Source organism: Chiloscyllium plagiosum, unplaced genomic scaffold (assembly GCF_037043375.1).
Source record: "Chiloscyllium plagiosum isolate Xiang-an unplaced genomic scaffold, Cpla_swu_hap1 HiC_scaffold_8, whole genome shotgun sequence".
Lineage (NCBI taxonomy): Eukaryota > Metazoa > Chordata > Chondrichthyes > Orectolobiformes > Hemiscylliidae > Chiloscyllium > Chiloscyllium plagiosum.
In genome coordinates, this window is record NW_028270146.1 from 59,329,231 (window position 1) to 59,345,114 (window position 15,884).

The 15,884-nt window shown below is 40.7% G+C and overlaps 1 protein-coding gene across 2 annotated transcripts in view; it reads right to left on the reverse strand.

Annotated features, from left to right (window-relative positions):
• The window catches only part of slc35f4 (solute carrier family 35 member F4), a 203,902-nt gene extending 188,881 nt beyond the window's left edge, over window positions 1-15,021 (reverse strand). The window contains exon 1 of one of the 2 annotated variants that reach the window (XM_043697743.2): window positions 13,960-15,021. In XM_043697743.2, the coding sequence (XP_043553678.1) occupies window positions 13,960-14,155 (196 nt within the window). In that variant the 5' untranslated portion in view covers window positions 14,156-15,021. The remainder of the gene's footprint in view (window positions 1-13,959) is intronic. The other variant, XM_043697746.2, reaches the window with a different exon arrangement.
• Window positions 15,022-15,884: the final 863 nt, after the last annotated feature.

Here is a 15,884-nt window from a genome sequence, read left to right on the forward strand (position 1 = left end):
AGTTTGTTTCTCAATTTCCCTCTGACTATTGGGGGGTCTATATACAATCCCAATAAGGTGATCATCCCTTTCTTATTTCTCAGTTCCACCCAAATAACCTCCCTGGATGTATTTCCGGGAATATCCTCCCTCAGCACAGCTGTAATGCTATCCCTTATCAAAAATGGCACTCCCCCTCCTCTCTTGCCTCCCTTTCTGTCCTTCCTGCAGCATTTGTATCCTGGAACATTAAGCTGCCAGTCCTGCCCATCCCTGAGCCATGTTTCCATAATTGCTATGATATCTCAGTCCCATGTTCCTAACTATGCCCTGAGTTCATCTGTCTTCCCTGTTAGGCCCCTTGCATTGAAATAAATGCAGTTCAATTTATTAGTCCTACCTTGTCCCTGCCTGTCCTGACTGTTTGACTCACTTCTGTTCTCAGCTGTACCCGTCTCAGATCAATCTCTTTCCTCACTATCTCCCTGGGAAACATGATTAAAAAAATATAAAAATCCATGGACTCTGAGGTTTGTGAGCATTCGAGAATCTGCTTTCACAGTGTTGTGGTTTTTTGTTTGCAAATAAAAGACTTACTTCTTGAAGAACTCTCTGCATCTCCTAGTGGTTCACTATATTTCCTCCACAACACTCTGACAGTCGAAAAATGTGGTGCTGGAAAAGCACAGCCGTTCAGGCAGCATCCAAGGAGCAGGACAGTCGATGTTTCAAGCATAATCTCTGCAACCTCGTTCCTGATGAAAAGCTTATGCTCGAAACGTTGACTCTTCTGCTCCTCGGATGCAGCCTGACAGGTTGTGCTTTACCCCTAAGAGCAATACATTTAAATGGTCTTCTAGAACATAGAACAGCACAGCACAGGAACAGACCCTTCAGCCCACCATATTTGTGCCAACCATGATGCCATTCAAATCTAATCCCATCTGCCTGTACATATCTCTCTATTCCCTGCCTATTCATGTATCTGTCTAAATGCCTCTTAAATGTTGCTATCATAACTACTTCTACCACCTCCCTGGCAGCAAGTTCCATGAACCTACCACCCACTGATCCGTGGATTTTTATATTTTTTTTATCATGTTTCTGTTAGCTTATCAGCATGTCCAACTATATTAATCAAAATACCTCACTCTAGATACGCAATAAACCGGTGATGTTAGTTCCCATTATCTCTTTAGTTGTACATTCTACTTGCTTTGCATATCTCCTTTAATTTGGGATTTGGGAATTTAGCAAGATCAGCATTTATTGCCCCTCTCTCGTTGCCCCCTAAGAAGGCAGTGGTGAGCTGCCTTTTGAACTGCTGCAATCCATGTTCTGTAGGAAGACCCACAATGTCCTTAGGGAGGGAATTCCAAGATTTTGACCCAGCAACCATAAAGGAACAACTTTATATTTCCAAGTCAGGATGGTGAATGGCTCAGAAGGGAACTTGTTGGCTTTCCTATGCAACTACTGCCCTTGTCCTTCTAGGTAGTGAATAACAATCGAATGCTGCAGACAAAGCCTCCCAAGCCAGCACCAGTGAAACTGATAGTGGCATCCAAGTTGCTGCTAACACTTCCTGCAATAACTGGTCTGAACAGAGGCAGAAATAAATATGCTCTCATAAGTCACACTTCTCCCTGCCAATAAAGGACATGAGATACATGGGATGACGTTAACATAAAGCGCTTTAAAAAATATTTTTTTAAAGTTGTCTCTAAGAACATGTCAAACAAAATGCTCTGAATGAACACACCTTTTATCAGACAATGCAAATGTCCTTTAAAAAAAATTGCAACTTTATTTTGACTCTGTATATCAGTTATTCATGTCATTTTCTTCTCAAACAGCCAGCCTGCACGTTTTAAATTTTTCACCCTATTTCATCAAACGGGATTATTTTTCCAACCTCGTGCTGTGCAGTTTATATCAATAAACAAATGTGATTCAGAAAACAAAAGCTCTCATCCATAATTCAGAAAGAAAATGTCACAGTTTACCCATTAAGTATTTCGTATCAAAATGAATCTATAGCCTTTATATATAAATATATACGAACCCTGCAGCAGTTAAATCTGAATAAGATTGTGGGCATTTGATTTGAGTGAATAATGGTTTTGGATTTAACCCAAATGTCTTGTAAAGATTAAAAATAAAATCCTGAGACTGCGAGACAAGCAGTGGAAGAGCAGGGATGGACCCTGTCTGGGCACAAGGATGGATTGCAGATTCGGCGGAATCACGGTTTCTGGGCCCCAATTGATGTTGCAACCCACACTGTGGGGAAACCGCTGCTGTACAAATTCTAAATTTTATCCAATTGCAAGGTTGCACTCTCCCCCATCAACTTTAAAGCACATTTCAGAGACCAAGCTCGGCAATTTCCTTATAAAGGGAAAACCAGATTGCCTTTTATTTCATTTGCACAACTTGCAGCCTTCTCACAATACAGTTTCAAGCAGGAGAGGTCACAATGCATTTCAACCGTGAAAAATAAAAAGGCAATGTATTTGAAATGCAATCTTTCTCAGTTGTGCATGTGCCTGCAATGTCAGTTTACTGCATTGATGAAAACATTCTGTATAAAAATTACTATCCCAGAGGGCAATTTTTGGTTGGCAATACAAGTTAGAATTGTTTCAAAATCTTTCAATATTGCACAGTAATTATTTTGCTTAACTTTTTCCAAGCTACATGTGAATAATATTTCTTAAATTTGAATAATACTTGTTATGCCCATCTTGACCCAAGATATATTGGCAAATTAAGACTGCAATGACCAATAAATTATCCTGAAGCCAATCCTGCGCCACTTCCAGTCTTTTGAGACCTCCTTACATGCAGGATGTTGGTCCTGTTTTGCTGAAATCCAATTTCCACACTAATGATACAAGCTAGCTTTACAGTCATATATCTCACAGGTAATTCTGCAACTGGTAAAAATCATGTAAGAAGCATTAACTTGATGGTTCTGTGGAAATACAAGCTTCTTATGACATGAGGGAATTGACACTGAGGGCATCTGTTTTGGTTATAGGATATGATAGCCCCTACAATAACCAAAAGGCTAACAACTCAATGACTGTGTAAAAGAATTCAATAAATCTAGACTTGGTGGTTTGTCAAGAGTAATTATTGATATTGCTCGATTAACGTATATAAAATTATAATATAATGCAATATAAACCATCTAGGCAATTCATTAAACCATAAAAGCTTCCAATTGTCATAAAAATTCAATTGAGTCACTAATGTTTTTCAGGGAAGAGATTCTGTACCTTCTACCTAGTCTAATCTATATACAAGAAGATTTCCATGCTTGACTGTTAGTGAATGACTAAGCTTTCAAACAAACTCTGCACAGGTCAATAATTTAAAAATTAAACAAATGTGTTAGCAATAAACTGGAGGTTAGATCAATCACAGAATTGAAGGTGCTCTTTTGGTGCAGAGGTAGTGTCCCTACCTCTGAGCCAGGAAATCTGAGTTCATGTTCCACCTACTCCAGAGATGTAAAATAACATCTCTGAACAGTTTGATTAAAAATTGATCACAGGAGGAGATCATTTGGTCCATTGTCCTGGCACAGGCTTGTTAAACTAGCATCATTACCGAGTGCCAATCTCTGCCTTTCCCCCCACTCCCATTTCTATCCAAACAATCATCCAATGCCCCAATTGAACCTGCCTCCACATGCTTCTAGGTAGTACCTTCCATTCAGTAATTACTCGCTGAGGGAAAAAAGTTTTTCTCATCTCACTCTTGCTTCTTTTGCAAATCATTTTACATCCATGCTAACAAAAACAGAAATTGCAGGAAAAACCCAGCATCTGTGGAACCATCCAGGAATTCTGTTAGAAGGGTCACTGGACCTGAAATGTTAACTCTGCCTTCTCCCCACAGTTGCTGCCAGACCTGATGAGATTTTCCAGCAATTTCTGCTTTTGTTTTTGATTTTCAGCATCCACAGTTCTTCGGCTATTTTGTATCCAAGACTTCTCGCTCGTGTTTGTTATTCAAGGGTGAGCAGTTTTTCCCTATCAATTATCGAGCCTGCTAATGATTTTGAAAACCGTTCTCAGATCTCGTCTCAGTCTTGTTCTCTCCAAGGAGAACAGTCTCAACTTCTTCAATCTATCATCATATCTGAACTTTCTCGTTTCTAGAAACATTCTTGGAAATTGCTTCAACACTCTCTCCAAAGTATTCGCATCCTTCCTATAATATGGCTCCTAGAACTGTACACAATCTTCTAGCTGAGGTCTAACAAGGGACTTATTCAAATTCAACATCAGCCCCTTACTCTTAGTACTTTTGTGGTCTCTTTTTAAAACCATTTCTGCCCATGCAAGTTCCAGCATTAAATTAAATTATGGTGTTCAAAAATCAATAGTCTGTACTTGATATCACAGTGGCAATGGTGGTAGATCAAGGTAGGATTTATACAATCTCAGCCTAATCAACACAACAATAAACTTTTTGCTAATTTCTGGGAATTGGTGACCACATTAGGAAAGCTTTCCCACAATTTATTCGAGCTGTAGCTTGAAAGAAACAGACTAAGTGTTGGAGAAACTGCAGGTCTAGTCCCATCTAGAATTAATATTGAGTCAATACTGAAGCCTGATACAGTTTTACTCACAGAATCATATCTATTAGTTAGCATCTTTGGTTGCTTCATCATATTTTGAGTATGTCTTGTCCCAACAGCAGAATACACCTTCCAGTGGTTGAACTCAATGCTACACAGTTGAGTGAGAAAGACCTTGGGAACAACATTGATTTTAAGCCCAGCGAAGTCTTCTGCCAATCAACACCTACCATTTCCTCCTCAATAATGGATCTAGATTCCTCCAGGTTGAACATTATATGGAGGAAGCTCTGAGGGAATCAAGGGCATCACCTATACTCTGTTAACCCGTCTTACAACCAATTTCTGACTCCTTGACTTCTATCGGGCCACAAAATCATCTTGATTCAATAAAAAGGGCAGAAAAGTATATCAGGATCTGCAGCACACATTCTTTAGAATCAGGCACAAATTTAGTGAAACTAATTTGCAGATCTAAATTCCAAAAACAGCAGACAATAAGCAACCTCTAAACACATCAGATTATGGCTGATGAGAGTACTATCATGGTTAGGAAGGCAGGAGTGCAAGAAGAAGACTCATCGCCAATTTCTCAAATAGACTAGGGATTTGTAATAAAAATGAATGCAAGCAACCAACAGAAGGAGGAAATGTCATGATCATCTGCATTCTCACGTATAGTACAGTACATCAACCCATGACTACAAAAGACATGTCCGAAACAAGTGCCTTCTGCCAAAGGTACTGAGTACACACCATTAAACATGCCAAGGTCCAGTGAATTTAATTACTCAATATAATGAACACAAGAAAGATAATACATCCTGACAGCGTCCTAGTTATGATGCTAAAGATATGTGCAGACTAATGAGCTGTTCCTTTAGTCCAGCTGGTTCAGTATAGTTACATGTACAAGATCATGCAAGTTTGAAAACAAGATAAATCCAACCCCGCCAATTTGCACTCTGTCAGCCTCCACCATTGGTACTGTCATTAATAGTTGCATCAAGAAAGAACTATTTAGTGGACTGCTTGAATACTGGCCATCATCTACAAGGCTTGCATCAATAAAGTGATTAAATGCTGATCACTCCTGGAAGGCTACAGCAGCAATCACACTAAATCAGCACAGTACAATTGCCTTTAGCAACTTCCCTGCCATTGGATTTATTATCCACCCTATTAACATATGGCACACTGGCTGCAAACACAAAGTCCACATAGTGCATTTCAGCAAATTCAACACAATTACTTCAATAACACCTTTACCATCAAGAAAGAAAGGGGAAGCACATTATTGAAACAATTTTCCCTCCAAGTTATAAACCATCTTGGTACCGCACACTGTAAGATGTAGGAGCACTAGAATGTCATAGCACCCTTCAGGTCTGGTTCACCTCTCAGTGAGATCATGGTTGATCTGATAATCCTCAACTCCAATCTTGCCTTATCCTAATTCTATTACTAATGAATCTGTCATTCTTAGCTTTGAATATTCTTAATAGCCCAGCCTCAACAGGCCTTTGTAGTAAAGAATTCCACAAACTCAGTACACTCAGAGAAGAAATTTCTCCTCATCATTGTCTTAAATGGGTGACCCTTTACTCTGAGATTATGACCTTTATTCTTATAATCAGATAAGGGAAACAATCTCTCCACAACTACCCTCTCAAGCCCCGGAAGAATCTTTTATGTTTCAGTTAGGTTGTCTCTCATTTTTCTAAACTCCAATGATTACAAGCCCAACCTAAACTTCTCATCGTAAGAAAATCTCTCTGTACTCAGATTCAAACTAATAAACCTTCTCTGGATTGACTCCAATGCTAGGATATCCTTCCTTAGATAAACACCAAGACAGTTCACAGTATCCCAATTGTGGTCAGATTAATGCTTTGTATAATTTTTAAGCAAAATCTCCCTACTTTTATACCCCATTCTTAATAAAGGCCTTCCCAATCACCCACTGAATGTGGATGTGGGCTTTTTTGTGATTTATGTAAGAGAATTTCCAAATCTCTCTGAACTGCAACTTTCTGCAGTCATCTCATCATTTTAATGATATTCAAGATGTGTAAGTGCCAGTGATGAATGGGGGTGGACAAAGTTAAAAATTACACAACACCAAGTTACAGTCAACAGGTTTTTTGGAATTACAAGCTTTCGGAGTTGCTACCTGATGAAGGAGCAGTGCTCTGAAAGCTTGTACTTCCAAATAAGCCTGTTGGAGTATAACCTGGTGTTGAATGATATTAAACTCATCAATGCTTCCTACCAAAGTGCCTAACCTCACATTTTCCCATAGTACCATCCATTCACCAAGATTTTGCCTACTCATTTAACCAGTCTAAATCCCTCTGCCAATGCTCCCTCCAGACTCTGCAGTCATGCCATACAGACACATTGATTTCCCATTCCAGAAGCAGTCATGCGCAGATCTCAGAGGGTCACACAGCAACAGGAAAAACTAGAGGGAATGTAGCCCTCTGCCGATTCTTTATGTCATCCTCACTATTTGCCTTTCCACCTATTTATGTGTCATCGGCAAATGTGGCAATAGCACACTCACGTCCCTCATCTGAGTCATTATTCTGCACGTAAATGATTGTGATGGCAGCACTAATCTCTGCACTGTCCCACTAATTACAGGTTGTCAACCCGAAATTGCTCTCTTTATCCCAACCTTCTGTCTCCTAATAGTTAGCCAACCCTCTATTTGTTTTTACTTTTCACAGTGTAGTCTCCTCCACACTGGGGAGATCAAGCACAGACTGGGTGACTGCATTCTGGAACATCTCCATTCAGTCTACAAGCATTGGGTATATGAATAGGAAGGGTTTAGAGGGATGTCAGCCAAGTGCTGGCAAATGGGACGAGATTGGGTTAGGATATCAGGTCGGTATGGGCGAGTTGAACCACAGGGTCTGTTTCCGTGCTGTACATCTCTATGACTCTATGACCCTATTACCCTGATTTTCCAGTTGCCTGCAATTTTATCTCCTTATTTCATTTTAACTCTGACCTCGAATTCACAATCTCTGCAGTGTTCCTATAAAGCACAACATTAGCTCAACTCATAGCACCTCATCTTTTAACTGGACACTTTACAGTCTTGTGGATCAAACATGGTGTTCACAATTTTAGATCATGAGTTCTGACCTCACTTTGCTTCACTTTTTTTGTTGTTTTGGATTTTATTTCACTCATTCCTTTGCGTTACTTTCAAACTTCCGCTATTCATAATCCTGCCATTCACATCACCTCTGGGCATTTTTATTGTTCCTTATGTCATTCACATCTCCCTTTGGCCTTGCACAATGGAGCTTTTTGTCATTTAACCTATATCCACCACATCACAAACAATAGCAAATCTGCCTGTTTCCTCCTTCATTTGTTGAAGCCTACAACACTTTGAAGTTTTCTCAGCTCTGATAAAACGGCATTGACCAGAAACATTAACTCTGTTTCTCTCTTCTCAGATGCTGTGTACTTGGAATATTTTCAATTTTTAATCCTGTTTTCCAGAATTTGTAATATTTTGTTTTGGTGATTTGGAGATAAAACATCATTCTTGTATTGCTACTGGGCCAATGTTCTGGAATCCCTTACCATAAGGAACACCTACACCACAACAGCTGACATATTTCAAAAGTACTCCTTTCTTGCCCATACCACAGTGACAACAACTTAAAGCCATTGCTGTTACGCAAATAGATAAGTGCCTGTCATACGTTTCTTCCACTCCTTACTGCAACTTTAGTACAGTATGAACAAAAACCATGGAGAGACATTGTCAACAAATATGTCCACCATTTCTCCAGGATTTCAACCAAACTTGAAGCACAAAATTTGGGCATGCCCTGCAGAAACTATATTCCAGAGTGTTTGGGGTGATCAATCACATGGAACTCAGTCCAGCTGTTTAGTTTAGAAAAGCAGGGGTGAAGATGCACATCTGGAATCATTAGTTTCACCAAAGGTGGTTAATTTATTGAGGCTGTGTGAACTTCTATTATTTACAAATCTTTGAATATGATGATAGATGAATGACTGAAGAATAAGTATATCAAATGAATGTATTTGGATGAATAGGAGCCTGCTGAATTGTCAGTAATAGTACGAGAGGATCTGAAGGTTTTCCCTTGGTCTTTGAACCTTTCCCAAACATGGTCAGTTTTTAGGAGTCAGCTTTGTCAATCTCCTTTACAATATTGAAAACTATCCTCAAGGTTTTTACCCAGGGAAAACAAAGCTGCCTTCTTAACGTTTTGAGGATTTCATATTTATTGCTCACCTCTCTTTTTGCTGAACTGCTGTACTCTTCCAGCACCACTAATCCAGAATCTCTTCTTGCTTAGTCAATGTTTCCTCTCCACACAGCACTCCAGAGACCCAACAATGCATTACAGATAGGAATACAACAAAATAATATAACCTAATGTTCTTTTTTGTAAATATATTTATTAGCAAAAAACTTTTTTTGACTTTACAAAAATATAAAGTTATTAAAAATACAATCAATAACAAATATCAGTATAATAAAGAGAGAAAAGAACACAAATTACAATACAACTACTGTCTACTAACTACTAACCTATCCTATAATACAAAACAAAACCTAACACTGTGCAAAACAACACCAATAAATAAGTAAGTGACTAATAGATCAAAAAAAAGAAAGAAAAGCAAAAGAAAACACAAAATAAAACACAAAATAGCTATGCTTGGTGTATAGCACCCAAACAAAAGAACAGGAGCGTTGTATATATACCCGTATTAACTCAGGGGCTCCCCCCTCCAGGGCCCAAGGCTCAAATAACCTAACTGTCCTGGTTAAACAAACACCCTAGTTAAGATAGCCGACAAATCTATATCCAAATAACTGAAATAGGGCTGCCATTTCTTATAAAGATAGTCTGTTGTGTGGTGCACCATGTTTGTAAAAAGGTCCAAGGGAATGTGCTCCGTAATTAAATTCTGCCATCCCAGCAAGCCCGGTGGGTTCTCAGACACCCAATTCATCAGAAAATTCTTCCGTGCACAGTATGCAAGAATATTAAATAGTTTCTTCCCATGCCCTCTAAAGATGGTAAATTCGTTAGTCCTAAGAGGAGAGATATCGGGTCTACTTTGACTTCAGTCCTCAATACCCTCCCTATCTCCCAATAAACACGGAGCCTGTGGCATGTCTAGAAGCAATGGGTAAGAGTATCTACTCTTATCTTACATTTGGGGCACACTGAAGATGCCCTTTTTTTAAACTTCACCAGATGGTCCAGTGCCAGATGAACCCTATGCAGAACTTTTCACTGCGTAGCACTTGTCATATTACATATTGAGATTTCACGCGTTCTCCCATATGTTCTCCCATGTTTCAGAAGAGACATCCACTCCTAGCTCTTGCTCCCAGACCTCATATAACCAGTTAATATCCTGCCAGCCCTGCCACCCAGCAGGCGATAGAGGGCACTAACTGAAAGGGTGCTTGTGGAATGTAGCAACAACTTCTCTGTATCGGGCTTATAGGGCTCAGTGAGAAGTGTAGTCTTCTTCTGGATAAAATCCCTTACCTGAAAAAAATGGAAAAGATCTCTACTGGGCAACCTGTATTTGTGGCTCAGTTGCTCAAAAGACATCATAACCTCTCCCTCAAACTAATCTCCCAAACTGAAAATTCCTCTTGCTGCCCGTAGATTGAACCCTGAGTCCATCACCCCTGGTCGGAACCCTGGCATGCCAACTATAGACGTAAGTGGCGAAGTCTTGGATAAGCAACTCTCACTCTGATGCATCGCCCCTGACAGTAGTAATAACAATGGGGTTCCGGCAATGGTCCATAACTGTCCTCATCTTATCCATGAACAGCAGGTTAATAAGAGGGCACTTTGCCTGGGTGACCTCAATATCCAGCCACATTGAGCCCGGATCTTTACCGACCCAATCACAGACAAAGAACAGCAGAGAACTCAATTGATACCTCCTAATGTCTAGGAAATCAACTCCTCCCCCTCCTTGAGGCAACTGCAGTTTAGTAAATTTGATGAGGGGCCGCCCACGATGCCAAAGGAACCAAACCGTCCCATAAGTTTCCGCAGCATTGACCTGGGAAACATTATAGGGAGCATATGCATGGGATAAAGCAAACAAGGAAGAACATTCATCTTAGTGAGAGAAATTGGAAGACCTTCCCATATCTGGAGATCCCACCTAATTTTGTCGAGCAAGTGAGTAAAGTTAGTCCAACATCTGCATTCGGTGTAATCTTGTGTACCCTCAATCACACCTCTGGAGCAGTTAGTTGGACTTTCTGCTGAATGGCCTCTGCCATCTATCACCAACATAAAAAAATGGTGAATGGGGGCAGCCTTGAGAACTACCCCTACTAATCCTAAAGTTCCCAGACTTCATCGCGTTGGTGACAACTGCGGACAGAGTGGGGTGATGGGAAACCTCCATCCACCTAGCAAAGACCCTACTCAATGCAAACTGCACCAAGACATAAAAAAGTTATGGCCATTCCACCCTGTCAAATGCTTTCTCTGCATCTAAGGAAATCACCAACCCCTGAACCAATCATTACTGACAAACGTGGACCACATTCAGCAACCTTCTAATATTATTAGAGGACCTACGACCCCTTTTAAAACCTGTCTGGTCCTCTTTAATAATATGGGGCATCATCCTTTCCAATCTCAGTGCCAAGATCTTAGACAGAATCTTGAAATCTGAATTTAATAGAGAGATGGGCCTGTATGAGGCACAATCCTCAGGAACCTTCCCGTTCTTAAGAATTAAGGAAATTTTAGCTTCCCTCAAAGATGGTGGTAAGCATTCATGCATATGGAGTGATTGTACATCTCCAACATTGGCCCTGACAGAATCCCTATAAACTCCTTTTAAACTCACCTGGAAGACCATCAGTGCCAGGCGCTTTCCCATTCTGAAGTTGCCTAGCTGCCTCCTGTATTTCCTGAACTGTCAAAGGGGCATTAAGGAGAGAGGCCTGTTCCAAGGTTACCCCTGGGAGGTCCAAGTTCTTAGAAAAGGCCTCCATTTTAGTCCACCTGTCCTCACAACCTTCAGACCGATACAATTCAGAGTAAAAACTCCAAAAAGCCTCAATCCTTATAACCTAATGTTCTAATTGAAACTTAGTTATCAACTATATCATTACTAAATGTACAAAAGAACTGAGGAAAATATATTCTGTCAATAGAGTATTGACAGCCAATATTATGGAAAAGAGCGACACACTCTAGACCTTAAGGAAATGGCACATGAGGAAAAATTGATGATCTTGAGTCTTTTCCCACTCAAACAGGTTAAGAAAACATGTGACAGAAGTTTTTCCAATTTTTAAGGTTTTCAGATCCAAGTGAGTGTTAGTGCACTCCTCACTGCAAGTTTAGTACAGTTTGAACAAAACCCATGGAGAGAAATTTTTAACAAATATTTCCACCATTTCTCCAGGACAAAATATCAGGGCTAGGATCACCACTAGAAATTAAAGACAATGAAAAACAGAGAAGGCTCTACTTTTTAATAAAAGGATTATAAATCTGTGGAACAGCTCATCCACACAAATGATGGAAGAAATTGTAATGGCTTGATGGAATAACAAGGCCAGTAATTATCTAGAAATGGAAGGGGATTGGATAGATGGGCTACTCAGACTGAAGGCCTTTACTGGTTTACACTGTTGCTAGGTTCTTATCAATTGAGAACGTGAGAAATGAGTTCATTAGTTTAGTAAACTTCCTGTATGCAAGGTGAATGAATCCCTGCTCTGTATTGCTGTGAGCTATTAAGATTTCATATTGTAATATGTTAAACGTGTTAGAAATTAGGTCACCTTGTATGTAAAATAATCAGTTTTTTTCCAATTATAGGAATAGATGATCTTAGTAACTTTCCCCACTTTTTGTGCCAGTTAACAGCTTCACAGCTATATGTGTCTGAACGAGAAACCCGTGGGAAATATCCCCTGCTTTAAACTAAACCTAGTCCCTTCTCTGTATTTTGTTTTTATTTTGTAAGATTTATGAGCAGAGACATTTGTGTAAATAAGCCATTAAGTGTTGGAAACATCAGCGTTGAGTAGTAACCATAAATAGTTGCAGTTACAGATTGTTTTCGTCTTTTTTGTTAAGGTCCCATTGTATTCGATTCTCATCCAGACGCCAGTGAAGTCAATGTGAGCGGCAGGACGGTCGGGTACAGCAACCGGTTAGATGTCGCATTGATAAACATCTGTCCGCAGTACACTGTCAGAGCAGTACACAGGGGAAGAGAGGAAGATGTTGATCTATTAGCGTGGAGTATATATACGACTGTGTATTCCAAGCCAGTGCAGAGATCTCCATCCCCTGAGACGGTTTGTCTCACAGTGTTGAATGGCCAGCCCGTTACCTGGACTTGAGTCATTCATTCCACGTCGCTTACACGGAGATTCCTCGCCGGAGTATGGCAGAACCATTTCAGCTTTGCATTGACCCGCCCCCCTCGCCTTCAAAATATCAAAATAAAATCTTCCTGCGCGTTGGGAACCACTTGTAAGTACCAGCGCGTACTTAGTTTTCAATTGACATTATTCCCGAGTAGACCCACTACTGAAATAGTAAAATTCCACATTTGCCAAATGTATATTACACCCTGATGGAAAATCACGACCAGGAGCAACAAGAGGATTTATAAAATCCATCGCTTATCAATGTTTCCCCTCAAACGGTAAAGCCGGTTAAAGGTCGTTTCGGTCACTGGCGGCTTCACATTACTGCAATCCCCTTTCGAGTTACAATCCCCTGGGGGGGTTTCTTAGCCACTGCCTGCGGTTTCACAGGCGACTAGAGGACAGCATCATTATCAGTCTCACAATTAGAGACCTTGGACCGCCAGAGACACCCAAAGATGCAAACTAATTCCCAGGAGGGGAAACAAAACCACAATCTGCATTTCAAAGAGCAATTTTGTTGGGGCGAATGAACTCCTAGGAAAAGCGAGGTGACAATTCAAAGGTTCTTCGGGATTGAAGCAGCGCAGACCGCGAGATGCACCGGGAATACTGAACAGTGACTGGGAGACACTGACTCACCTCTCCCTGTCAACCCCCCTCCATCACGCCAGAAACATCCACCTTCAGGCACCTACACATACACCTACTCATCCCAGAAAGACTTCCGTGTTGGCACCGGTTTGGAAATTGCACGTAACCGACTGGATAAGTTTTAGACTTAATTCAATATTTGGCGGATGTTTTACGACAGGGTACCGTCAGAACTTCAGAATGATCACCCCAGGGAACTCTGCCAGAGAAATCAAACCGAAGGTGTCTTTTGGTTTTGTTTTCCCCGCTAGCCCGGAGTTGGGTTTGTGAACGTTTCACTTACTTTGATGACTCGAATATCCCGGGTAATAGCCATAATAGCCCGTGATCCGTAAGATCCTGTCCTCGATGGTGGACACCCCGTTGGAAGCGGCTTTGACGTCCATAAAGGACCTGGAGCACTGCTGGTCTTCAGAGGGCGGAGGAGACAGATACTTGAGCTGGTTGAGGTGCAGGCTTATGTCCGACAGTCTCCGCATGGTTTTGTTAGTGAGCGGGGAGTTGGGTTCCGTCAGGCACTGCTGACGGAGATCTCATCCCCCCCCCCACTCCCCGGACTGTGACTCCTCGCTACAACACTGTCACCTCTAGGGGGCAGCCCTGCATTCCCCTAGTGATCCCAATGCTGTCCCCCACCTCCCCCACATCACTGAGCCAGGACACAGCATTCAGCTCCAGATCGCCGCACGGTTTGGCTGAGTTGCTTTCCACCCATTCCTTTGGCAGATAGAAACTGGTTGTATATCAATTCAACAGATAACACACACACAAAAAAGGGTTGTCTCGTAGATCTGCGTCAGAGATCGCTGGCTGTGAGGAACAGCCTTTGCACCAAAGCTCCCCCGTACCACAGCCAGACAGAGTCCTCGGTAAACCGCCTTCTACTACTCGGGGGAAAAGCCTGAGCTCATTGTTGGAAGGTACGCGGACTGCAATGGTTTAAAATGGTCTACAGGGTATGGCAGAAGAGAGCCGCTTTGGAAAGCTTGAAATTGCAAAATAGGACGTGTTTAAAGATTAGAGTTTCCCTTCCCAGGTCGAATCAAAGTGTCAGATTTCTGAATGAAATATTTTGTAGAAAATAAGTCACCTCCGTTAGAGATTTCGCAACGCAAGAACACAAATCCAGTTAACGACCGCGCATCAGGCTGCTTGTGGGACTGGTCATCTGAGCTCTAATTATTCTGTCGAGCTGATGAAAAGACAGAAAAGTAAACCATACTGGGAAGTTAATCGATGATTAGTTAGACGTGTACATCAGTGACTAGAATGTTTGATCTGTACCTATAACGGTGTGAATGTCAAAATGCTATCTACAATGCGCTAATTGTAACATACGATTAAATAATTTGTATTCAATCCTTTTGGAACCGTATAGTGCGTAGTTTTATCTAGTTTTGCCTATTTGGACCAATAATAGAAGAATTAGTACTATAAACTATTTCCTTCAATGTTAGTCTGAATAAATTTAATTAACATTATACTGTTCAACATCGACTGTCTAAGATGGGAAGTGAAAACACCAATAAGTTACGATTGCTAACAAAATGAAATACAGAAATCACAAGTGAACAGTTCTATTGCATTGCTGATTACAACCCCAGTAAACAGCGGCAGGAGGATTCACTTCACTCAAAACAACAAAAAGAAAGAATCTGGAATGCAATACACAATAAAGGTATTTTGTTACCAGAGCCCGACCTTCCAAAAGAGAAGCACATTTCATGGTTATTTCCGCCCCCCCCCCCCCCCCCAAATAAAAACCTTAACATTAATGAACCAAAATAACCCTCGAAAGGCGGATACCAACCAACGTTTAATAAAGGGTAGTGACAGATCATTGACAGAATCACTTGAGCTGTACTCGAAATAAAGAGTTTACCTCAGATAAGGCACGTATTTTCAATTTGATGAGGAAGACTTGTATTCTCTTTGAAAAAAAAAGCATGTAATTCAGTAATACCAACAACCCTAGTGTCACGTTAATTAAGAAGAAAATAAAGCTTCATGCAAGAGCATTCTACAGAGCTCATTGGCATTACTTCATTTGGGTAACTGGAGCAGTTAAGTACCACCATTGCTTTCTTAGAGCATCAGTCAGAGATGGCTAGCTCCAAATGAATGTTTTAATCCACTGCACTGCAGTAATAAAGGTAAGATAATGAACTGAAGCAGCCTAGAAAATATGTTTGATACACAAGAAAATTA